Here is a 27,092-nt window from a genome sequence, read left to right as displayed (position 1 = left end):
TATAGAGAGTAACATAAAACAGCTAAGCATGAATGATGATTTGGAAGCTAAGAAAAGGACACAAACTTTTCCCCTTTTACATAGCCATGTTTATATTTTTGAGCTGTTTTCTATTTATTAATTACATATACCCTAGAGCAAGAAATTGCTCAAGCACAGATTTGTGCTTGAATCAGGTTCCACCCAAAATCTGGCTTAAGAAGGTTCTGATTACCTGAAGCATGCTGTTCTATGATAGGATTTTTTAATTTTTAATGACTTTGCTATGGAGAAGAATATGAAGAAGTGAAAAAGTAGGATTGTACTACAACAGCCAAATCAATTTATTGATTAGCATTTAAAATTTGCTAAGTCTCTCCTTACTACAGAGGACTGACTGTTACCTTAAAGTGTCATTCTTAACAATTAATCTCTGTTGTTTCAGAAAATCTGAAACTGCAGGAGGCCATGACAAATGAGGGTACTTCATTAGTCTCAGAAATAATTTTTCTGAAGTTGTATTAATGCAGCTATTCAAAATGAGTGGGTAAGCAGAGAGTGGAGTGGCAACTGTACAGTCTGCTGGAGTTTTGGGGGGAACCATTACCCTAGTACTTGAATTGTGCCTACATCAAGCTGTTGTACTCAGTATGAAAGCAATGGTGAATCACTGCTAAGGCAGAATCGGTTTTGAATCCATCTAGCTTGCTCTTGAATTGGAGAAGACTGTCCCTTTACTTTCTTCATATTTTCTTTATCTTGTAGGCAATGGCTCTTCTGATACAGATTTATGCTGTAAAACCAAAGCTTTTCTCTAGCACATGTCTCGATTTCACATTACAGAGGATGACCTATCACTTTTATTTCTAAGCAGTACTTTACTAGGAAAAGAGTTAAAACTCTGTAATCAGAAGGCAGGAAAACCATAATGGAGAAATGTCAATTGAGTGCTTCAGGAAGAATTCACATGTTGCAGTAAACCCTCATCTCCTTCACAGCCTTTGTCTCAATCAAGCTTTATTCAATTCATATACTGCCTTTTTATTTTGTAAAGTTAGTCATGTTCCTGCCCCACCTTCAGTTTTTCCTGTTTGAATTGAAGAGGCCCAACTTTTTTAGTCTGTTTTTTATAAGACAACTGCTTGACCCTTTAATAATTGTCCTACTCTCATTCTCTTACTGAACTTCTGCAGATACAACAAATAGTTCACCATTCAGGCAAACCATTCTGTTTTCAGTGCTGAATAGTCATGGGTCAGAACCAGCTGTGCAACTAACTACATTACACCATGAAAACTGTGAACTGTGGTCATCACTGGGAAATATAGTCAGAAGAATATGAACAGGAATTATCCCTAAAATGCACTCGAATCACTCCAGCGATACAGAGAAATGGGTACTCGTAGAGTTAAGCCAGGCTTGTTTTTACTCTTTCGCCCTTTCCAACTAGTTTTTGCTACTCGTGAAGACACACTAACCGAGTTTATAAGTAACTTGAAAGAAAGAAGCACTGTTTGCTATTTTTCATCCCTCTAGGGTGGGAAGTCTGAAAGCTTAAGGATCACCATATAGACAAGAATACTTTTAAGAGTTTCCTGTTGATTGACAGGGATGGGTGGGGTGCCTGAAAATGCCTCCTTTGATTTTGACTATAGCAAGAACTTTAAACTGTGTCTTAGCAGCAAACTTACATGTTCTGGTCAGCATTATTACCTTAGCATTTAAAAGTGAAATATGAAAGAGCTAGTATACAGACTTGTTAACTCTCATGTTTGTGAGGTCCATTTCAATGTTTATTGATACTGTTGTAACTTCTTAGTCTTTAGTGACTCGTCATGGGAGCTCACCTTTGAGCCAGTGCAATATGAAGAAGATACTTTTTGAATCTCTGAAAAGTGCTAAAACAGTCTGGAACTGTGAAGCTAAGTGAAACAGTCAATAACATGTCAAAGTGGTTCGTTTCAATAGCTTAAGTAAGTACAGAAGCGACTTTGGAATGATGAGTGGCTGGGTCTTTACCTTCACTGTTTTCTGCAACAGTTTCCGACAATGCAAGTCAATGCAGCCAGAGCTCTGGCAGTATGTTCCTATTCCCACCTCTTTCCTTGTGACAGCTCTGATGCTTGCCAACCCTATGATGATCTGGTTCAAGGAACTAAACCCCTCAAAAGCTGATTGTACATGTAATCTTCTTGGCTTCCCAGACCAGCTCACGGGAGGGCCAGACAAGTGACAGTGCTGATGTAAGGGAAAAATGACAGGACAGTGTCAGCATTGGCTTGAACAGCTATAAAGGGGAAGCATCAAGGTGGCATATTGATATTCTGAAGTTGTTAAGGTATGTCAGATTAATGCATTTTGTCAGGACAAAAGAAAAAATAGGCATACTTCTGTTGTATAAATCATCTACTGTTAGCAACACTACTGATAAAAAGGCAGTTTTGCTAAATGATGCTGCTGGCATTGTTATCAGCCTGTAGTTCCGTCCCTTTGCATCACTGACATCCACACTAGAATAATTTTGTTAAGTAGACATATCTTTAATTGGAAACTTACTAAAAGCTTGTGTTCCAAGTTTTTTTTCTGATGGCGATTCTTTACTTTAAGTATGCTACATAACTGCTAGAAAAGAATGAAAATTTTATAAGACTTCTTATTTGGCACTAAGTTTATCCATATGAAGAAAGTACAGAAACGGAATTGAATTTCAGAGGGAGCAGAGTGTTTTGAAACAAGAAATGGCTTAGATAGAATTCCATTCCTTTTGGAAAATTGCATTCCAATTCACTATACAAATACACAACAAAAAAGGCTTCAAAAACCCTTCAGCCAAATAAAAGAATAAAAAATATACATGAGAGAAAATAAGGAGTAGGAGAAAGGGGAAAGTCTTGTCAAAGAGAAAACTACTTCATCTCTAACAGCTACGCTGGTGCATCCTCATTGCTGTCAGTTCTTGGAGACAGGGGCAAAATAAAGCTTTCATAATTCCATTAAAAGTAACATTGCCACACTTTTAAGAGACAAGAACAGTACTTCCTCTTGAACATCTTGCGTGTTTAACTTTATCATGGTATTTGGCAGTTCTGTTAAGGGAAGAACATCGTTCCTGCATTGCATGAAAATCTTCTACTGATAGAAGCTTATGAGTTCATTAGTTGCAAAAGTCTGAGCAAAGCAACTGTTTTCCTTTAGTATATTTTGTGCATTAAGCTCTGCAAAGAGAGTTGAAGTGTTTTATCTTGATTTGTTTATCTAGATTTGGTTTTAATAATTTTATCAAGTAATGCAATTACTCCTACAGCCATTTGTATTTATTGCTAGCATATTAGATAAACTCTGAATTGCACTAATCAGTAAAATGGGAAATGGCAAGTGCAAAAAACATATCAGAATTTTAAAGACTATCATCAGCAACATACTTCTAAACTAAAATTTTGTTTGAAATTGGCAGATGGATAATAAGATTTGCATTCATATAGCTTCTCAAAGTAGTCAGCTTTCTTAATTGTTTAGTTGTTTAAATTCATCAATTAAAAAAACCCCACAAAAACAAACAAACAAAAACCAACAAACCAAACAGTTAATCTGAAAGGCAACATCAGAAGCAACATGTTCCACCACTGTGCCAAATATGAATACTCACAGAACCCAAGAGGCTATTTTTGTGGGACTTGAATAGCCAGTTTTCAAGGAATAGCAAATGTTTATTCAGATGGCTCTTTCGGGACAGTCAACATGGCTTCACCAAGGGGAAGTCGTGTTTGACCAACCTCATAGCCTTTTATGAAGACGTAACAAGGTGGATTGACGATGGCAGAGCAGTGGATGTGGTCTACCTTGACTTCAGCAAAGCATTTGACACCGTCTCCCACAGCATCCTCACGGCAAAACTGAGGAAGTGTGGACTGGATGATCGGGTAGTGAGGTGGACTGCAAACTGGCTGAAGGAGAGAAGCCAGAGAGTTGTGATCAATGGGGCGGAGTCTGGTTGGAGGCCTGTATCTAGTGGAGTGCCTCAAGGGTCAGTTCTGGGACCAATACTGTTCAATATATTCATCAATGACTTGGATGAGGGAATTGAGTGTACTATCAGTAAGTTTGCTGATGACACCAAGCTGGGAGGAGTGGCTGACACGCCAGAAGGCTGTGCTGCCATCCAGCGAGATCTGGACAGGCTAGAGAGTTGGGCGGGGAAAAATTTAATGAAATATAACAAGGGGAAATGTAGAGTCTTGCATCTGGGCAGGAACAACCCCAGGTTCCAGTATAGGTTGGGTAATGACCTGTTAGAGAGCAGTGTAGGGGAAAGGGACCTGGGGGTCCTGGTGGACAGCAGGATGACCATGAGCCAGCACTGTGCCCTTGTGGCCAAGAAGGCCAATGGCATCCTGGGGTGTATTAGAAGGGGAGTGGTTAGTAGGTCCAGAGAGGTTCTCCTTCCCCTCTACTCTGCCCTGGTGAGGCCTCATCTGGAATATTGTGTCCAGTTCTGGGCCCCTCAGTTCAAGAAGGACAGGGAACTGCTGGAGACAGTCCAGCGCAGGGCCACAAAGATGATGAAGGGAGTGGAGCATCTCCCTTATGAGGAAAGGCTGAGGGAGCTGGGTCTCTTTAGCTTGGAGAAGAGGAGACTGAGGGGTGACCTCATTAATGTTTATAAATATATAAAGGGTGGGTGTCACGAGGATGGAGCCAGGCTCTTCTCGGTGACAACCAACAGTAAGACAAGGGGTAATGGGTTCAAGCTGGAACACAAGAGGTTCCACTTAAATGTGAGAAGAAACTTCTTCTCAGTGAGGGTGACAGAACACTGGAACAGGCTGCCCAGGGGGGTTGTGGATTCTCCTTCTCTGGAGACATTCAAAACCCGCCTGGACGCCTTCCTGTGTAACCTCACCTAGGGGTTCCTGCTCTGGCAGGGGGATTGGACTAGATGATCTTTCGAGGTCCCTTCCAATCCCTAACATTCTGTGATTCTGTGATTCTGTCATTCTCATCTCTTGAGATGTCACACTTGCAGTACGAAGATAGCGAGGTCAGTTATAACCTGTATGTGAGGCAACCCTTCTAGTGCATGTCAGAAGATTCCACTTTGTTTTCATGAGATGATGTGTAGCTTTAGGGTCATTACTTAAGACTCCCAAGAAAACTACTGGCAAGTCACAGACTGTAACAGCATTAAATAACATAAATCATCATAGTGGATTTTGTAATTAATAAAGTTCATCGTAGAACTGACTTGTAAATAACTTCATATTAAAGAGAATTTAAAGACACTGGCTTAATTATATTGATTTCTTTTATTGTTGTTGCTGTCTTTGCAGTTGGTTTCTGTTAGATTGTCTTAAAGAAATGTACATAAGGAAGCAATAGCTTCCCTCTAGAATTCTAAATTACCCATTCTTTTAAAAATATAGTATACTAATACCATAAAGAGAACATTAATTGTTTTCTATAACAATTTTGCTTAAAAACCAGATGATGTTGTACAGCTTTCTTACGAAAGCTGTTAAAAGCGACTCTACTTCCTTTTTTGTTACTTCAGAATCAGGGGAAGTTTCATCTTGGATTAAAGTATGCGTGGAGCAACAGTATACATGGTCTGATAGTTTTGCAAGAGCTGTTGCCAGTTTTAATGTGGTATTGTTGTAGTCAACGTTTACTGTTACAACTGCGTATTTTTCTAAAATACTGAATCTTACCCTTACAATATGTGAAGTATACTTTATTTTCCATTTTTGGCAAGACAAATAATGAAATGGGGTGATAATGTTTTGTCTTGTTTCATTTAATCTTTCCCCTCTGGCTATTTAGCTGTGCTCATTTCAAGTCTTGAATATGGTTCACATTGCAGTACCAAATAATACTTTTTCCCAAACTGCCCATATTTTTGAGCTAGTAACATGTATACACTGTAAATGACAGTTGAGTTACACCTCTTACATCCCATCATCTACAGTAAATACATAGTATAAATTGTCTTAGTACAGGTCCTTAAATACCTTCTTTCTGCTCTATGAAATGTAGAGCTTTTAATGATATTCTTTACTTTTTTGACAGCAAGTTTTTTTTAACTTAATGACTGTGGAACATTTCATTTCTATGACTATGTAGTTTCCCTAGTAACATGTCAGAAGGCCTTTGTTGAAGGGTTCTTAAAGTCCAAAGAAATTGTAATTTTTCTTTATTTTTTGTTGACTTGTTCATTTCCAGTTTGGAAAGACAGAATTTTCTACGCCTAAGTCAGATGGCGCTTTTTTTGTTGTTGTTTTGTTATACATGAATAGCTGTGCTGGGTCAGCAAACAGCTGTAGCCATCAGCTGTGGCCATCTTACATGTGATCTGGCCAAAGGCTCTGGGCACAGGAAATCCCAATTTTGTTTTGTAACCTAGCTCCAAGGAACAGGGTAAGGAGGAACACTTTATTTTTTTAAAAAAAAAGTATTCTACATGGATATGTGTACATCTGTGAATGTGCACTATGTAGTCTCTATAGTGCTAGTAAACAAAATGACTAAATGCTACATGAAGCCAAAGTGCTCTGTGACGCATCTGTTTAAGCGACAGAGTTCGCTTTTACAACTCCTGATGTCTCCCTGGGAAAAGATGTTAGCAGGAGGAACACTGGCTCTCTGAGTGAGCTCTAGTGTTATTGAAAGAAATCTCACCTCAAATGAACTGAAGCACTGTTACAGATGTTAAATGACTAGAAGCAAGATTATAATATTGAATCTTCCCAAGCAGAGGAATCAAAGGTTTCTTATGTCCTGTGTTTGAACAAATCATAAAATTATCAAGAGCAAATAATGATATTCTCAACCGTCAACCCGACAGCATGATACCTTTCTGAAAAAACAACAGTTTGGAGACAGCTTCAGCTCTGGCTTGTTGGTTGTCTTAAAAGTAATTCTAATTAACAGCTAGAATTAGCAATTGTTTAATTAAAAAAAATTTCTTGATATCATCTTTTCTTGGAAGCATTATTAATTTTTGTCATCTGGAATAAAGATGTGTTTATTTCTGGAATAAAGGCTTAATTGTAAGCCGTAGTCACTAAAAAGCTTAAAAATGAATAAGCAGTAAGCATATTTTTTTTTTTTTTTCCTAATGACAAAAGAGTCAACCTGTAACTGTAGGGTATCTGTAATCCAGGAAGAAGTTAACACTGGGCTGTCTTTCCTGGGAACTCGTAGGTCAGTTTGGGGCTGACGTTGTCTGATGCTAGATAAAATGGAGCAAATCTCTGCTGGCAACTTTTGTGTCCTCTGCAGATGAAAGATACCGGCAAAGCAGCTTAGCACTGCAGGGATAAATCTTAATTTGTCACACCTCCCTCTTCTCAAGTATAGGAGTTGATTGTAATGCAGAATTGTGTATTTTAATGCTGCTTTTGCAAGTAGTATGTACATTTGTTATAACTGAATTTGAGGAAAAAAATACCAGTCGTTTGCATTTACACCTCCAATGCCACCTAATGCTGTATTTACATATGTTTTCCCTATATTGTCACCTGGTTTTCCATGTTGCTTTTGTGTGAGCTATCATACAACAAGAGAGAGGAAAATAAAAATGTGTTACTATAAAACGGCATAGCATATTTTGGATATTTTCTTGCTGATGTTTAGCAATTTGTTTTTCTTATTTTTTTTAACAAATTTGCTTAAATAAGAAGAATGGTGCTGAAATCTGGTAGAATCTCCTCTGTTAAGTTCCCTCTAAAGGACCATTATTTTGCACATATTTGCCAGTTCAGCCCTGGTACTTTTCAAATATGTGTATAAATATTCTTTTGGATTTCAGTGACACAATGCGTGACTCAGGATGGGAACTCTGCTTAGCTAGTATGCAAAATACCACAGAATTAATGAAAATACATAAAGGGAATAATGAAGTTAAACATGGCAATTATATTCCATACCGCTCCCCAAAATAACTTGTGGAATCCTCAGAAACCAACTGTGGAGGAAGTGGAAGAACCACAATAAGTACAAAGTACGAGGATAATGTTAAAAGGGTGAAGTTGTCATGGAAACTGCTCCAAAACTGGTATAGCCACAAAGGCAGCCCCAGACCACAGGACCATAAAGATGTGCTTCTGTAGTCTGAGTTGAACCCTGCGCTTCACTTTCTTGGTATTTGCTCATAGGAAATAGAGGCACTGTTATCTACATTTCTATTTCATTATTTTTTTCCCCTGGCATTAAACATTTATTATGTACAAGAAACTGTATTGTAGGTTGTTATGATACATTGTGCAGGCAGGGAAAAATTTTGGCTGATCAGCTGTCGTTTAAGGGTGTATCAACCTCTGTGGCAGATACTATCTTTTCATTATCTTCTGCATAGTTCTTTCGTAACTGTCAATTTCAACAAGTCTTAGCAGGTATAACCGAAGTTAGCTGGTTTCTAATTCCTTGGACCAACCATGTGTGTAATTTAAAAAAATGGAAATTCTATATAGTGTTTTTTATTACTAATACATTTTCAAACATTGCACAGTGAAGACTGGTACAAAGTAACATAACTTCTTGGAAATGGCTGGTTCATCTTAGATTCCAGAAACGTGGACGTTACAGTTTCCTTCATTGGCCTAACTTGTGATTTGTCGTAAAAATTGTGGTTTAACATTGCAGAGGTAGCTGTTTGTTCTTGAATTCAAACTGGTACTTTTAATTACATTTCTCAACATTCAAGGTTAGAATTAATGCTTCCTTTTAGCTGATTAAAATAGTTTTGGTTTGGTTTTGGTTTTTTTTGAAATTCGCTAATAAAGAACAGGTTTCCATGTTTTGCAAAGAAGTTTGAACAGCTGATACTGGTCAGTCATGTAGGTTTTTTTGAATTTCAAAATGCACAGTACAGTGTTAAATATGGTATCGTAAATTTATACAAAAAGAAAGTCCAGTAGGCCACACCACTTCTTACAGATTTATTTGACCAGGCTGTTAAAATCTGAAATTACAGCATCTTTTTTTCCTTGATTCATATGTTTAAGAAAACCTGAGATCTACTGCTTTCAGATAGTTCTGAGAAACAGCTAATGCCTTTGTGTTGTGCAAGGACAGTTTTTCAGTACGGATTACTCAGACATCATCAGAAGGCATATATGGAGCTAGATTTGACAGTTCCAGGTTTACACAAAAGTGTCGCTTTTTACATGCAAAAACATCTCTTGCTGAATAGGGACGCACATTTTTCACTTTCAGGCAAGCTGGATGATCTATGATAATGACTATAGTTTTGTTGAGAAGAATGAGTCAGAAAGGAAAAGCTGCTTAATTGATTTGTTTTGCTGCCTGCAAAGCGCGCAGGGGGGTTATATAACGTCTCAGAAGAGATCAGGCATCAGGAAGAAAGGTGATGAACCATTTTCTGTCTCGTATCTCAGCTTTGTTTCCGGTTGGCTGAACAAGAGATGAAGGACATACTTAACTTTGGTCAGTGATAAAACAGCGTTTAGTTTTCAGACGTCTCCATGCTGCATTGCAGGAGGAAAGCTGCACGGCTGGGAAGGAAACATTTGTTGGTGATGGAAAACAGCTCCTCACAACCAAGGCTGAAACTTCATATTGGTCATCTAAAGATGAAAGGCTATGAGTTATCTCTGAGCTGTAATCCTGTTACTCTGGAACGGAGGCTCAGCTCTCCCTGCTGTCCATGGCTGGGAATATGCAACTTCTTGGCTGAGTGCCCAGACAGTAAACCTGCCTTTTAATATTCTGCTATCAGGCTCTTCGCAAAGCTTCTGGCTCTGAAACTTATATTTGAATATATGATACTGTATAAAAATCTAGGACCGATAGGGAGGAGTCACTAATTTCATGTACTCCAGGTCTTAGTTTTGTGTAGAATGGGTTATTCTTCTTTCTTGTACTGATATGTTTTCAAATGTTTACAATATTTTTGTGCATTAGATGTCATTGCCATTTTAATGTGAGGGATTTGGGTTCAGAGAGAAAGCAATTTGCAAGTTCTAATTTACAAGATCATATTTATTCTATGTAAACCTGCAATCCATCTTTCTAAAAGTACTTTATCTTAGAATTCAGAGAATAAGAGTATTTTTCCATGCATTTTCTGCTAATGAGATTGTGCTATCCATTGCAAGAACCATGCTATAACATATAGTTTGCCATTCCCTTGTGCATATTATCTCTCTGTAAGTTAATGTTTGCTGCAGTAACCTTAAATCTATAATCCAAACGGAAGTGTTGGTGGAAGGATTGCAATATTTATGTATTGTTGCATGTAATAGTTGGTAATGTCATATTGCATTAGTCAGATCTTGGGGGAATTAGTTATTCCAATTCAGTTTTCAATGATTATGTAAGAATCTTTTGAAAAGATCCAATTTTGTTAATGCAAAGAAACAAAATCTTTCTCCCCTGGTCTTTGTCTCTGCATAAGGTAGGATTGAACCATAACCACTGAAGATGCCAGTTTGGATTTCTTAGCATACGACTGAAGCATAAATCACCTGTCATGGAAGCAGAATCAAATGTATTTAAGCAGAGTGTTTGGAATAACTTGAACTGGTAGTTGAGAGGTAAAATATAGGAATAAACTGCTGGGCTACTGATACAGGACATATTTTGAAAGGGCATATTCTTGCTATTTATTTGACTTTAAATGTTCATGTACCCAATTGCAGAATGGGTATATGCAAATCAAGACTGCATCCACACTAACGTTTTTGCTCCTTTGGAGACTGTTATGTGGCAGAAGAAAGACTTCAGTCAAAGTCTAGAAAAAACAAACATGCCCACGCAAAGCTGTAGATGTTTTTTGTTCCCCGTAATCCAGAGGTTGTCTTGTTTTTGTTTTTTCCCCATACAATACAGCGCTAGATAAATCTTAGGCATGAATAGTAAAATCCTTTCCTACACAGTTCAAAAGAGCATACTTCTTACATGCTTCTTACAGTAAGTCTCACAGATGGGTATTTATTATGGAGTTCATGGTAGGGTGGAGATGAATAATGTCTTATTCAAAAAGAACTTTTAAAATCATGTTTAAAATAAAGATTTTTTTTATTTATTTATTTTCAGGTGTAACTTCATGTATACTTAAAATGTTTTATCAGTCTTCAGAAATACCCAGTGGAAATATGCTTATTCTACAGCTTTATTCTTTTAAGATCTGGAAGAAAAGTCTGGATCTAGACCTACAAAATTTTACTATCTCAAGTCAGAACAAAGGCTAACATTTGCTTTGTTTATAATTGTTAAGATGCTCATAAAGATAATCATACTGTCTCGGTAATGACTTTTGAGTTTTAATGGAGTGTTTTAATAGAGCTACCACAAGGAAGAAATAAACTTATTCAAAGCAGATTTCTAGTTAGTTCAAGCAAAAGGATCTGGGAAAAATCAAAACACAAAATAGTCTGTCAATAGAAAAAAAAGCAATAATATGCTGTAAATGCAGCAAACTCCCTAGCGTGTAACGATGCATGACCAATGCCTCTCTCTCTCAAAGGTGAAACTGAATCTGAAAACAGTAACATTTGGTACTGTTACCTTTTAAAAGTTTTATTTAAACAAAATATTTTTACCATTTTATGGTTTACATGCAAATTTGTGTAAAGATGAATTTCAGATTTTTTTTTTTAAGTATTCATCTTGTAAGGTACAGTGAAGAGTGTGCCGCCATGCATGTTCAAAAAAGTAAATTTACAGGTCATATTTGAATTCTTTAGAAAGGTGCTCTAACAACCATTTTTCTGCACATATAAAGCTACCAAGTCTAGTTCGGTTGTGGAGTCAGACATCTGTTTCACCTTTCATGTTTAATTTACAGTGCAGCTCTAGAATAGGAAGGTTGGTCTTTCATTCCTGCTGTAAAACATGAAACCAAAACAAATGATGTTTGTGTTACTAAACAGACCTTTTTCTTATTATTACAATGTGTATTGGAAAACTATGCAGTAGTTTGTTTTCAAATAATGTTATACGGATCCCTTATCTTTGTTATTGAAAATGGGAGGGCAAATATTATAGTTGGGAAGGTTGGTTGTTTTTTTGTTTAGCAAAAAATATTGAGAGAAAAATAAATGTCACACATATATCACAAAAATTATGCCCTCGGCATAAGTATAGTCCTGGCTGATTGATTTTTTTTTTTTTGTGTTTTGCTATTACTGCTCTGTCTCTTCTCCCAAGTAGCAAGTGATAGGATGAGAGGAAATAGCTGCAAATTGTGCCAGGGCAGGTTCAGATTGGATATTAGGAAAAAATTCTTCATAGAAAGGGTTGTCAAGCACTGGAACAGGCTGCCCAGGGAAGTGATGGAGACACCATCCCTGGAGGTGACAAGAGATGTGTAGATGAGGTTCTTAGGGACATGGTTTAGTGCTAGAGTTAGGTTATGGTTGGACTTCATGATCCTGAGGGTCTTTTCCAACCGAAATGATTCTATGAACATCTATCTCAAATCATTCATTCTCTTTTGCCACATTGAGAGAATTATTTATGGCTGTGAAAGTAATAATATTTAGACCTTGGAAATAATTCTTAAGAATTCTTATTTGCTGTTTTTACAGCTTTTGACTGATAGTAGTATAACAAGACTAGATGACCAAAGTCAGGTTTTGGGATTCTTGCTATGTCCTGTCCTGGCTTCATTTCAACTGGGTTTGGGGCCAAGATGCCCCTGCAGCAGCCACACCAGCAGAGACAGGACCAATGAGCTTGTGATGCTTCACCTCAGGACTCAGAATTGCCCCTGCAGGTTCTTCTCTTTTGCTGCTTTGGAGAGAGCCTATGTGTCCCTGCTTCTCATTTAACTTCATTTGAACGTCTAAAGCTAGGTGGAGGAAACCTAGGCCTTTTTTTCATTAGCTTCACTTGTAATTGGTGAAGTAGATTTCAGTCCTCAGCTTCATTTATTCAGAGGCAAAAGGTAACCAGTGGAAATGCCTTTAAACACTCGTGGTATTTTTTTATGATGGCTTGAGGAAAATATGCCTTCTTGTTTTAAGCTTACTAAATTCCAAATCATGGTATTCCTTCAAACGTAACTTGCAGGAGAACTATTAGAACGTGTGTATGATTTTATGTGTGTGTATGTACACATATAGACTGTGTGTTTAATATTTGCTTTATCCCTCACATATTAAAAAAAAAATAATCATCTCACCTTGCTTAGTTTTGCTGATTAGTTTCTTAGCAATATTCTATGAATAAGTATTTACAGCAACTGGTTTCTGGATTTTTTTTGCTCTTTAGATAACAATCATCTAATGGTTTATAATTTCTTATGTTTAAAAAAGCCAAAGAATATTTAAATGCATAGCAGAAATGTTCTGGGGTTTTTTTATTTTTTTTCCTTGGTTACCCAAGATCTTGTTTTCCTTTTGCTTTTCAAGTCAAAATCTTTCTTGTGCTCCAGTTGACCTTGTCACTACAGCAGTTGTAGCTCCCTAGTCTTAAGTTGTGGAGTAATAAAGTACAGGCTGTGGCAGCATTTTCAGTGTGGGCAACTTCAATGAGTAGCCATCTCTGGAGTTGCTCCTAGACTTCTGAAGCAAGGAGAGTAAAATGCCCAGACAAGTTAATGATGGCTTGGCAGCTTTTTAACATGGGACTTCGAATACAGCCCCTGGCTGAAGAGCCGTGTAACCTCCTGATTACTGGTAGAGGATCTGGTTTTCTGTGTGGCTTTGTGAATAGCTGTGCTGCCACAATGTGGGGAGCGTCAGAAGGGCAAGAATGGGCAGTGAGAAATGAGAGGGCAGAATGTGCTTAATACTCCTTGCCAAGTGTTAATAGATGGTTTCTTGAGGACCAACACAGAAGTTCATCTTAAGAGTACAAAATAGTAATGACCCTAAGCTATTGACTGCATGATGGTTTAAAGAATGTGACCAGAATTACATATTTTTGTATTCCTGTCTTTTGTTGTTTCGTGACCTTGAGAAAGTTATTAAATCCCTTTTCTGCTATAATTTATCTAGTCTTTAATATGCAGGTATCCTCATTTTCTAGAGAAGCAAACTAAAGGCAGGAAAATAGTACTGAAATGTTGAGAGGGTGTTTTGGTGTTTTGTGGGTTTTTTTTTTTCTGGTGACAATTATCTGATGAAATTCACATATATCTTTGCTGTGACTTTTCTTTTGTAGGCTCAGAACAAAGAAACGAAAGTACTGGCTGCTGCAAAGGTGATTGATACTAAATCGGAAGAAGAACTTGAAGATTACATGGTTGAGATTGATATTTTAGCATCCTGTGACCATCCTAATATTGTTAAGCTCTTAGATGCTTTCTACTATGAAAACAATCTGTGGGTATGTGTTTTTTCTTCTCTAAATGCTTTTATTTATTTCAAAAGGCTATTGAAATGACTTTTTTTTTTTCCTTGGCTTTATTAAAAGATCATTTGTGAATCACCTTTCTTCTTGGCCATCACTATTGGGATAACTATTCAGTTTCAAAATGAATTTGTAAATTGTGAGTATGACTTCATAGGAAATTTTCACTGTAAAATTGAGCTACACTGAGTCATTCGGTCAGTAGCTTGAATCTAAAATTTGGAAATTAGTAATTCAGTTTTGTGAGTAGAAAGAGTTCTTACTGCTTATTTGTAACAGCAGGACTCTGATTTTAGTTTTATCAGCACAATTTAGAGTGAGACTCAGTATCCACAGCTGAAAAATAATTAATGTGCTGAAAAGGTCAGCCTGTGAAGTATGCATTTTAGATACGAGTGAATTCATTGGTGCTTCCAGGAAGGACAGTTTACCAGGACTTGAACCATAAATAAGTTATTTAAAATCTACATGTTTGGGCATAGAAGTGTAGTGGACATACGTGCTATACGTCACTCTTCAGCTATATTCTGTGCACAGAATAGCTTTAGCTATGACAATACATTTCTTTCTTTGAGGTGATACAATGCAATATTTATATGTGATTTTGGAATTTTAAAAAGAATACTTTTTTTTTAAAAAGAGCATAATTAAGAGATACCAAAACCAAGTAAAATAAAATTTCCTTGGAGTCCTGTAAATATGCTTTATCCTTTAAGCATAAAAAGAATGGAAGTGTAATGCCATGTTTCCCGATATAGATTTATTTTTATAAGCTTTGCGAAAACTTGGTGTGATCTGAATGCAGAGTAAAATGATATTGTATAAAACAGTGGAATAGTGCAAAAATTTCCATACAGAAAGGTCAGCATGGAAGCAAGTATGCACAAAGGCAGAATGTGGAACTGAGAGGATAGGCTTCACTGGCAGAATAAAGATAGGAGTAAGTAGTTTTAAAATAAAATAGTAGATATATAGTTACAGTGAAATGCAGAGGCATGAAGGCAGCAAAGGGAAGGCTATAATGATGTGGTAAGTAAACAGGAGTTAGTGGAGGAAAAAAGAAAAGAATATTTGTACATAAAATATGGTTTTGGAAACAGAGTTTCTCTGCATAAGAGGCCTTTGTCAGATTATCAGATCTAACAGCAAATTTTAGAGAAAGAAATTCTTTATTTACGATTTCCCACACTTAACTGACTTGGCATTAGATATGCAGAAGCATGTAAATGGAATAATGGTTTAAAGGATTTACAAAGAATTGCATTATATAATACATTTGTTAGTACCATTGTTGTGAGGATTAATTATCATAGTAATTTGAAGTAATACAAGGTATAATTTGAGGTTTCCTCTTTTATGGGCAATTATGCCCTGATTTTAAAGGTACTCTAAAAAAACTTATTAGCTGTCAGACTGAATATTATGATTTCATGTTTAAAGTTCAAATTAAAGAAGAAAAACACAAAAAGAAGAGTGAGGTGTCAGTCTTGGATGGCCTTTCCTCATTCTTGCTCTCCCCTTTTTGCCTTGTTTACCCTCTTTCTCCTTTGTGTATGTTCTTTCTGTCCTACATGCCACCATAGTTTGTGCCCTCAAATAGTTGCAGTTTATTTTTGTTTCAAATGGAAACTGAGAACTGGAGATGGAGTTGTTCTGGTATTACTAGATTCCGGGATAAAGGTTTTAATGTTTTATAAGTATCAATGAAAATGGAGGAAAATGAATGTAAACATCAGAATTTACTTATTTTCTGTAACTTTTGAGGGTATTTTTCCGTATTTTCATATCTTTCCATCCAATCTGAAACAATAGAGGAGATAACATTTGCTACCAGAAAATCACGTAGCTCTTACCTTGGACTTTTCAGTCAGAGATGGTACTATAGAAGTACAGTTTAATAATCGAGAAATGAGTTTGCAGGGATTATGTAAATTGCATTACAATGAGCCAGATTCAAGATGTTTTATCATGTTTTATAAGTTTTATTATGCAATTTTCTCTTTGGATTAAAACTTTTGTCTGAGGATCTCCAAGCATTTTTCAAATAATTTGCTTGAGCAGCACAGACCTACTTTGAGTGGGTAACAGTACCAATATTTTGCAGAGGTTAGTGAAATAATTGGTCAAAGCTAAATAGTCTGAAACTCAGGCCTCTCACTAAAGCTCCCTTCATAAATGCTTCAGTTCAGCAGAACTATTTAATTTGTAATTTGTGCATTCTTTTGTTTATATACAGATCCTGATCGAATTTTGTGCGGGTGGAGCAGTAGATGCAGTAATGTTGGGTAAATAAGTTGTTTCAAATAATAAACTTAATAACATCTGAAAACTATAATTTATATTTTAAGACTCGTTTCACATGTATACTGTTTTGAAATGCAAATATGTGATTGATGTGCTATGCGTGTTGAATGCTGGCATTTTTTAATTAGCATTTAGACCTATATTGCTGGACGTTGTAACTTTTTAAATTAGATTATCTCATTTTTCAAGGGTTTATTTACTTTTCAAAACACATTTTTGCCTTGATCCTTTAAGTGAACGTGATGAGTTGTTCTTATATGCTTATGGAGTTCTCTGTCGTTATACCATAATCTATATGAGCCCTTTTCAGGATCTCATTCTTCCTCTTCTCCTGCCATTTTCCCAGTTACGTTGTGATTATTTTTTATATTGCATCAAGCTTAAAGTTAGGGTTTTTTCTGTGTTTATTCCACAAATTAGGTGAAAGCTAGTACTAGTAAGTAAAGGATCTAGTCTTTTAACATCTTGGTCTACCGTACAAAAGAACCAATCTCCTAACTGTATAGCTTATTCGCAGTTCAGACATAGGTAGATAGACATAGTTCGTAATGAGGAGGGTTTTGGGTACAAGGCATGAAATTTTTACTGAAAGGAACAAATATTTTAAGATAGAAGTTTTTCTGACATATGATTTTCAGAATCTGTCAGATTATTTTTCACATATACTTCTATACTGATTGCTGTGAACATGTAACATCATAAAATGCAAAAATGTTTTGTTTATTTCTGTCTCTTCCTCTTGTAGAGCTTGAAAGGCCACTAACAGAGCCACAGATCAAAGTGGTGTGCAGGCAGACACTAGAAGCATTGAACTACTTGCATGAAAATAAGATCATCCACAGAGATCTAAAAGCTGGCAATATTCTTTTCACATTAGATGGAGACATTAAACTAGGTAAGCAGGTTGCATGTAAACATCCTTTCCAGAACCTTGCGAGGTCTTATAATTGTGTTTTCCTTAGGCTGTAGTTTGGCAGAGTTCAGTATTTATCTATTTAAATATCAGTACTGTTGTCTCTTCCATTATTGAGAGGGAGAGAAGTAATAATCTTTACTACTCCACTTAGTTTTTCCATGCCTTTTTAAATTGTTTGTTGCACTGAAGTTAAGATAGAACAGTCTGGAAGAAAGTTAATACAAGCTTCCTATTGTTGATTCCTGTTATTTTATCTGAATTTAAGCAGTTACCCACATTTTCCCCTGATGTGGTATGGAATCCATGAGGATTCCTCCATGAAGAACTGACGAAAGGACTGCTGGTGGTGAACAGCATCCCTTCATTCAGCCAGGAAAAGACAGAAATTGTCTGGATCTACTTTGTTCACGGCTTCATCGGGGCAAATGTGTACAGGCTGTCAGCTTTTACAATGGCTCTACTAATGTCGTAGTTCTATGACGTATCAGCTTGAGTTCAGGTTTCAAAAACTTCTCTCTACAGGACATAAGTGATTAGTTGTAATTCTTTGGATGTAAAGTACACAGAGGGTAAAGGTGAGGAGAGAATCAAAAGATCACCACAGTGAACTGGGACTATAAATTCCCAGCCTTGCTACAGATGTGCCTTTTAAATGCAAGCAAGACTTGTCCAAATTCACTAATATATCTGCTACCTAGCTTGTATCGATCATGGCGTCTCTGCAAGGTATAGTGCATCGTGTCTGTTAAGAAGTTGAGGATATTTACAAACCTGCTTTTGTAGATTGGTCAGTTAAGCTTACCTGTGCTTTTTGCATGGATTCCCTTGCACAGATTTATTACTTGTAGATATAATACTTGCATGCGTCTTTCTCTTCATCCACAAAGTATGGGTAACTTTACTATTTTGGCTTTTCTTGAAAGCCTGAAGATTTAGGGATGGACTGTGTCTTAGAGGCCTTATTTATAAATGTAATAGAATCACTATCTTAGTTTCTTGATACTACTGTAAAAGAAATCACAGATCATAGCAAGAGTCTCGTGGTCAGAGAGCAAATCATATGTTTCTGTTCTTTTTGTTTGCCTCACATGACCTGGCTTCTCATCATGTGGACTAGGACTATTTTAAGCTTTTGTCAGGCTTAGCTGATGCACAGCACTGTGCAGGCGCTCAAGATACTGCTTTCCAGTTCAGACCACAGAGAGATTTCTTCCACACATACATTTAGTGTTGTATTCAGGTTTGCTAATTTAGATTTCTAGAAAAAAATTTAGTTTTGAAAAGTGTATAGCATCCCTCGAAAGATCATTTTGCTCCTTTTAAACAACTTGTATTTTGCTTCTGGTGCACAAATAAATGGGCAATTCCTTGTGTTACAAATATATGAATGGCAAATAAATTTCTTTCATTGCATTTTATTTTTATAAGAATTTGAGTTTTATTATTTCAGTTTCTGTAGCCCAAGATTTCAGATTTTGCATTTGAACCAATAGCTCTCTTTTTTTTTTCCACAGAGCGAAATCAGTCTTCTTAAATGTTGAGCCTGTCAAGTAATTTTGTACAGATTAGAGATGGCAACATATGGCTATTTTGTCCTTTTGCTCTAATCTCCAGATCTTCATTAAGAAAGTTATATCTATAATAAGGATAAAACACTTATTTAATTATTGTCTTTTTTTTTTCTCTAAGTGAGAAATGTAGTGCTATAGAGCTCAAGCAGTATTAATTGCAAAGATAAAGTTCGTTTTTGGTTGGATGTTATATTAAAGGTGCATATGCAAGCTTTCAGATATTTAATACAAAGTGAAAAGTCATTTGGAAAGAAACACATAAGATAAAGGGAAAATCTAGCTTTATTAGAATTTGAATCCTGAAATTAAAACTCGAATGAGTTGTTGAATTAATGAGAGCTAATATGCCATGTCTGAAGACAGCTTTCATAGGTTAAAGAAATTATTTTTCTAATTTAAAATAATTTAACGCACTTATTTCTACAGTAAATAGATGTATCAGCGTTGCCTCACACAACTCAACAGTAGCAATATTTTTTTTTAGCAATGTAGAATAATGTTTATTCAATATCTTTTATTCAAAATGCTATAGGACCTTGGCATTCAGTTATCAAAACACAAATATTTTTATCTTACCTTGAAGTTCTAATGCTTCAGAATGTTTGATCTGGAACATATAACATTTTAAAAGACAATTGTAAATTATAAAAATATAATATGTTTTCTACCAGCCAGTTAATAGCATTTTACTGTTTGCTTTAAGCGGATTTTGGAGTATCAGCTAAAAACACAAGAACAATACAAAGAAGAGATTCTTTTATTGGTACACCATATTGGTAAGTTCTCTATTCTGCCGACATTTTAGTATGAATTAATATCTTAATATTACCATTGTCGTTAATATTACAAGCTTGACATAATGTAGTGTAAATATATTGAGAGCAGAATGTGCTTCCTAAAATGCTTCAGTGAATTCATCTATTTAGAACCTTTTTCAGAACAGATAAGAATGCATTTTATAATCTGGTACTTCATTATTTTCTTTGCAGGATGGCTCCAGAAGTAGTAATGTGTGAGACCTCTAAAGACAGGCCTTATGATTACAAGGCTGATATTTGGTCTCTGGGCATTACTTTAATAGAAATGGCTCAAATAGAGCCACCTCATCACGAATTAAATCCAATGCGAGTGCTTCTGAAGATAGCAAAATCTGATCCACCTACATTAGCACAGCCTTCAAAATGGTTAGTATTTTATTTACGACTTTGACACCCCAATTTGTAGATTTTGAGTGTGAGGGATGCCAAGTCATACATTTGCTAAACTTATGTTCATGGGCATAGACCTGTTGAACTTTATAGGACTAGCTTTATGCATAAAATCTGGTACATATGCTATATGTATGTGTTTGTAGATGCACACATACATACATGTACATCTCCCTATATAATTGGGACAATGGTCTTTTTGTCATAGTTTTATGTAGGAGCTTTTATACTGAAATATTGTGCAGATTGCAAAATAGCTTTTTGCAAATGCAGTAGAAGATCTAAAGACCATCTGAAAAAGAAAAAGAAAATTGGGTGAAGGAGACTGATGTATTTTTATACTACGAAAACATTTTAAAAAGCCATTATCTATTTGGTCATTTTAATGGCTTTATGTGATTCAGTTAGTGAACGTGTATTCAGTTAGTGTGGTGTATTATAAATCCAGAGCCAAAAGTAAACCCTTCTGTAAATGGACAAACATTTTAAAGATGGTATTTGTGCCACATTAGTCTTTGCATTCCCGTACTATCTTTGCATGTTTTGTAAATCAATAAAAGGACCTGGAGCTGCAATGTACATGCATGTGGAAGCAAAAGAATATTTCACTATGCACTAGTTTGATGTCAAGACAAAAGAAAATTCCCTCCCTGTTCTCTTTTTGTGTAGGTCATCAGATTTTAAAGATTTTCTGAAGAAATGTTTGGAAAAGAATGTTGATGCAAGGTGGAGTGCAACTCAACTTCTACAGGTAGGAAGAGTTAATTGTTCAGAACAATTGTTTAAAGACAAACATTTTGTATTTTTTTAAAAGCAGATAAGTGTTATAGTAACTATTTAAATAATTTCAAATTAAGTGTTCATACACATGTTTTAGCTTTCTAGCATTGATCCTTATTTGGTAAAAGCTGATTAAATGATACCAAGTGCAAATCAAAATTTTTTGTTTACATATTGTAATGTAATAAATTACTTTGCATAAGTATTTAAATTATACTGTGATACTCATAATGGGTGAAGTTGATATTTACATAAGTAGTCAATTGCTGACAGGTGTTTTAAAAGCTTTAGGGCTCAGCCTTCCTCTGTAATGCTGTCACTGCGGAATAGCTAAACAGGAGGAGATGTGACTGGGTACATTTGATTCTGTTTAACGTCAGCACGCATTTACTTTATCCAGAATACATCCGGCATATGTTGAATAGACTTAAGCAGCAGGGCCAAACAGAGAAAGAAGATTGAGACAGTAGGAGAACAACAGGTAGCTGCTTCCTGTTACAGAAAAATGTAGAATTCTATGTTCTTGTTAGGCAAAGTTGTTCTAAAGACAAAGCAGACTTTTTGTAGAAAGAATATTTCTACATAAAGTTTCTCAGAAAATAAGTTAACTGTGGAACTGAAAAGAAATGAGACCTGATTCCAGGAAAAATAACCGTTTAAAAAATCTGTCTACTTTTATTCTTTGGATTGTAAAACAGGTCAGTATAAATGAATTATTTGTGTTTTAGCAAGTTTGTATTCAAATATACTGTGTAAGTAGTCTAACAAATGTTTTGATTTAAAACTTCTGCAGAAAAAATACATTAAGACGGTTATGATTAATATTATCTGTGAATCTTTGAGTTTGAGAGAACAAAAGTAACATTTCACTTAATACAGTGATTTGTTTAATTTTTTTTTTTTAATTTTTGCAAGCATCCATTTGTTACTGTAACGTCCAACAAACCAATAAGAGAACTGATTGCAGAAGCTAAGGCTGAAGTTACTGAAGAAGTGGAAGATGGTAAAGATGAGGATGAAGAAGAAGAAACAGAAAATTCTCTGGTCAGTTTAAAATTTACTTTTTTTAATATGCAACTAGTTTCAATCACCAGTTTCCTATGGAGAACTCAATGTTTGATGTACTACCCAACTTTTGCATCAAGTCTTCTAAGAATAACGACATAAACTGTAACCCTGTTACAGAATAAGCAGTCAGCATTTTCAAAATTAGCACGTTCTTAAACTCCTTAAGAACTAATAATAAAGAATATTATCTGATAATTAGTATTATCTTAGTTTATTTTTACATATATATGTAATGTAGAATTTTTTAAATCTGGTACTGATTTTTATATAAATGTTTAAGTCAGGATGACTAGATGAATCAGTAAATGTATATTTGTATTCCCTAAGATGCTTAAAACTTTAAGGAAGGTATGTGACGATTGTGCTGTAAATGAAGTTTGTGATTTTAAAAACCACAAAAGCAAAATATTTTACTATGACAAGATTGCATTTTTGAGTGTATTTCTGAAGTTGCTTAAGAATCTTGCAATGCAAATTCAGTTCCTCAAAGGGTAAAGCCATGAAATTCAATGACATGGTTGTAGGTTGCAGAGTACGTGGGTACATGGACAGTGACCACCAGTAGCTGCCATTACCAGCACTGTAATGAAGCCACATGCCCAAGCAGCGTGTCTCCATTCCCCTCTCACCCCTCACCAAGCTGGTCACATCCCCTGGCCTTCCCAGGGGCCTTCCCCTGTCCACCCCAGGAGATCTCCAAGTGTGCATTCCCACCAAGTTCCCCCAGGACATACTGTCCATCTCCCAGGGCATCAGCCACCACCTCCCTCTGCTGATCAGCCACTGAGCCATTGGTCCCCAGGAGGGCTGGAGTGAAGCCTCCCCTGTGACTCAGTTCAGTGTCTCGACACAAGCAGCAGGTTAGGAAACTGTGAGGTAGATGTATTTGCATTATTTACTTGTGGTAGTTTTTAAAACTGCTTGGAAATCAACACTAAGCTGTGAGGAAATACTTTAAATGCACTTTTGACTTAAAAGGAGTTGTTTTCTGCATGCTTACAAAAATGTGAAGGTAGGAAATGCGTGACCAAACCCTTGTGTGTTCCCAATGGCAAATCAGAGGCCTGATCTGCAAATTACAGACTTCTAACAGTAAATATAGACACAGAAATATCGCAGTCACTTTGAACAGTGGAAGGGCAATTATGGTTAAAATGATACTTTATTGGTGTATTCTTTTTGTCTGTATGTAATCCGATAACATTCATTCATATTCCAGCAGAAGCAATTGCTACAGTTAAGTAACTGTTTCTATTCTAAATCTGTATTTGCCACTGATTCAGATCTGCTGGAGGTTTTCATCCTTTTAATGGAGTTTCACTGTGATTAAAAACCAGACCAAATCTTTGTCAGGTGTTTTTAACAAAGAACACAAGGAAAGATTTTTTTTTTTGATGAAACAGAAAAAGGTCTTAATACTGCATTTTTATCAGTGCTGCACTAACTCAAGCTTCACAGCTTCTTCCTGGCCAAACTGGCACAAAGATGCGTGTCTTTCAAACCCAACTGTAGATGGGACTATCGGAGAACTGAACTAAGAGAGGGGGTGAAAAAGGCCATGTAGTTGGAAAAATACTTGAAGATTCTGTTAAGCATGAGGCAGAGGGCTGACCGTGATCCTTTTCCTTCAGTCACAGTATATTTTATTCAATTATCAGAAATGGAAGAGGGTTCTTGTGAAACTGTTCTGTTCACAGCTTGTCTGCAGTTTGTGCACTTGCTCTGTGGTAATACCAAGTGAAATACTCTGAGATTATCAAATTAATATAACTCTGATTGTAAATACGGTACTCCTTTCTATTCAGGTATTCTTCAGTAGAACTGTGCTTTAATTAAGTTTGAAAATGATTAACTAGTTTTCTTCCTTCAATTTTTTAGCAGTTACCTGCAGACAAGCGTGCATCCTCTGACCTTAGCATTGCCAGCTCTGAAGAGGATAAACTTTCGCAAAATGCCTCTTTTCTGGAATCTCTTTCTGAGAAAACAGAAAGTAATGCAATTGAGGACAAAGCCAGCACTATATTTCTTGATGACCAAACAATGGGAGATGAATCTGAGGACATTAAATTTAGGAAAACAGCTGATAACATATGCGATACCACTGTTGGTGATATGAAAGTGGAGAATGGTTCTGTGCCAACTGGTGAAGATAAGCAAGGCAAAATATTGCCAGTTGAAAAGAACATGGAAAGCCTGGAAAAACCACATGAAGATATGGAACCGCAGAAAGGAGGGAAAGAACTTGACATGGTAACAAAATCAGAAATAAAGGGTGAACCCGACCTAAAAACAGAGAAAGAAAATGACATAGGAAATGAACAGACAGAAGTTAATAAACTGAAAATAGTACCTACAACTGAAAATAGTGTTGAAACTGAAGAAGGCATTTCTAAGGAAACTGGTGAAAAAGAGGAGAACAAAACAGACCTCTTGGAAAGGAAGGAAGAAGAGGTCTCTGCAGAAGATACTGCAGAGCAAAAGGAAGAGAAAGATGAAGCTCAGAAAGAGGCGGTAACAGACACCACTGCAGAAACTCTGCCTAATGCTGTGGATAAAGTGACTGATGAAGAAAAGGAACTAATAAAGCAGGGAATTGACAACATTAAGGAGATAGGTGGGATTGCTGAAACACAGATCAGTGTTGGGGATAAAACACCTGAGACGGAGGATAAGCCAGTGGAAAGTCAGGCTAAGCAGGTCCATGAGATAATCAGCTCTGCAGAAACTCTGTCGGAAAGCCAAGATACAGTGATCAAAGTAGACAAGAAAGTGGCAGAAAGTGAAAATGAAGATATTTGTAATAGAAATAGCATGGAGGAAACAGAGATGAAAGACTCTGGAAGAGACAATGTAGACCACAAGTCAACACAGAGCAAGCCTGAGGATATTTCTAATAAAGTGGTGGATAAACTGACTGATATGGACCGGAATTCAGAAGAGCGCAAACCTGACAAGATCCAGGAAAACAACATTCAGGTAGACAAAGAACATTCGGAAGTTACTTCTGATGAAATAATGAAGAATAAGCATCAAGATATTGCCAGCGAGCAAGCTGATGACTCTGAAGTCACTCCAGTCCCCAGTATTAGTATTAGCACTGAAGAAAATGAGGAGAAAGTCAAAACAGATAATCAAGACAATACTGAAGCTTTACAGCAGCTAGAATCAGAGAATTTGAAGGAAAATGATGCAGATTCAGGCACAGGTTCTACGGCTGATAACAGCAGCATTGATTTGAACTTGTCAATTTCTAGTTTCCTTAGTAAAAACAAAGAGACGGGATCAATATCTTTACAAGTAAGTATAAGCAATCATATATTTTTATATAAAATCCTATGTGAGCGTTGACCTGAAAATTATCTCCAAGTTTGAACTCTGCAACAAAGAAAATTGAGAAACTAGTATGACAGTGTGGACTATAATACTTTGTAGAAACCGAAGTATTCTAAATTGCATGCTCTAACAATGTCTGGGTTTTGTGCAGTTACACAGCAAAACTAGAAGCTACAGACCTACTAATTATTTTCTTATTTTATTGCATAATTGTATTTTAAAGGTGTAGAATAGCGTATAAGGGGAAGCCTACCAATAAAGGTGAAGGTTTGAATGATGTAGTTCAAGAGCTGATATTCAAGAAGTCTAGTTCAGTCCTTACTCTGCACAGACAAATCTCTTATAACATCTAATCTTCTACTGAATTCCTGTCACTTCGATCTTCTGTCTCTCTGTTTAGATTTAAAACATCTCAGGCAGACAGTCTCTCAGGTTTGTTTATGCCAAACACTGTACTCCTTTGGTTGTTCTATATCGATGCAGTCATGCAGTATGAGTGAGCTTTTTCAGAGGAAGCACATTTCAGATTATGAACTTTGTATACTAATATGATTATAGCCAAACTAGGATAGTAACTGTGTAACCATTGGTTCAAAGGAAACAAAACAAACCCTCCAGTTCTATTTTTGTCTTTTGACAAATGTATAAGAATAAAAAATATGTACTTGCTCATTTAATTTATTTCTAAAGCAGAAATAGGTGAGTAAATTGCTATTCTGTTTCAGAATTGTTTTTCAGAATTAAATATATTTTTTGGTGACTGGGAAGATTATGGTCAAAAGCAGACAGTTAATTGCAACTGTCTTAAGCTCTTAAAAATGAAGATGCGTCAGTTCTATTTAGAGGTTACCTAGATTTTTTTTTTTTTCTTCCAGCAATTACAGTTTTCCTTTGACTTGAGAAAGTTTCAGTACATTAGAATTTTTCAAGTTCTCACTTTTGGTTAGTGAGGTACCTGAAAAGCAAGAAGAACACCTGATTACTATATGGTAGGGCTCCACAGAAATATTTGAAGTAATTTAATATTAAGAAAAAGAAGAAAAAAGGATATAACTTCAGTAAGTACAGAATAACTTACCAATGCTTTATTCAGGAAACTAGAAGACAGAAGAAAACTTTAAAAAAAACTCGGAAGTTTGTTGTTGATGGAGTAGAAGTGAGTGTAACAACATCAAAAATAGTTACTGAAAATGACTCGAAAAGTGAAGAAATGCGATTCCTACGGTAAGCGTGTTTAAAAGTAAAATTTACAAGAGGTTAGCAGCTAATTTTTTTCTCTTTGAATAAAAGAAAGGGGCTAATTATCTTATTTCTGTAATATTTGGGGATTAATTTCAATTATTTTGTTAGTAGAACACAAACTGTTTCTTAAGACAGTCAGTTGAAAACTAGTTTTACTGGATGTGAGGTGTAGATGCTGTTTTCATGTTCTGTAATTTTCCACTTCTTTTGTTTTCCCATCAATATTAAGTGTTCTTTTTCCTAATTAGACGTCAAGAGCTAAGAGAGCTGAGACTTCTTCAGAAGGAGGAGCAGAGGGCCCAGCAGCAACTCAGTAATAAGCTTCTGCAGCAGCGAGAACAGATGTACAGACGTTGCGAACAGGAAATGACAGTGAGT

General features: G+C 36.1%; 1 protein-coding gene across 3 annotated transcripts in view; it reads left to right on the top strand.

Moving 5' to 3' along the window:
* SLK (STE20 like kinase) overlaps positions 1 to 27,092 on the top strand; it is a 52,022-nt gene that overhangs the window by 8,670 nt on the left and 16,260 nt on the right. For 2 of the 3 annotated variants that reach the window (XM_065639535.1, XM_065639532.1), the window contains exons 2-11: positions 14,104 to 14,268; positions 16,529 to 16,577; positions 17,342 to 17,491; positions 19,787 to 19,859; positions 20,073 to 20,267; positions 20,961 to 21,042; positions 21,987 to 22,115; positions 24,018 to 25,436; positions 26,566 to 26,696; positions 26,963 to 27,086. In XM_065639535.1, coding sequence (XP_065495607.1) covers positions 14,104 to 14,268; positions 16,529 to 16,577; positions 17,342 to 17,491; positions 19,787 to 19,859; positions 20,073 to 20,267; positions 20,961 to 21,042; positions 21,987 to 22,115; positions 24,018 to 25,436; positions 26,566 to 26,696; positions 26,963 to 27,086 — 2,517 coding nt within the window. The remainder of the gene's footprint in view (positions 1 to 14,103; positions 14,269 to 16,528; positions 16,578 to 17,341; positions 17,492 to 19,786; positions 19,860 to 20,072; positions 20,268 to 20,960; positions 21,043 to 21,986; positions 22,116 to 24,017; positions 25,437 to 26,565; positions 26,697 to 26,962; positions 27,087 to 27,092) is intronic. The other variant, XM_065639534.1, reaches the window with a different exon arrangement.

Source organism: Caloenas nicobarica, chromosome 7 (assembly GCF_036013445.1).
Source record: "Caloenas nicobarica isolate bCalNic1 chromosome 7, bCalNic1.hap1, whole genome shotgun sequence".
Taxonomy (NCBI): Eukaryota; Metazoa; Chordata; class Aves; order Columbiformes; family Columbidae; genus Caloenas; species Caloenas nicobarica.
Note: the sequence above shows the minus strand (reverse complement) of the source record. Positions and strands in the feature narration are given on the sequence as shown.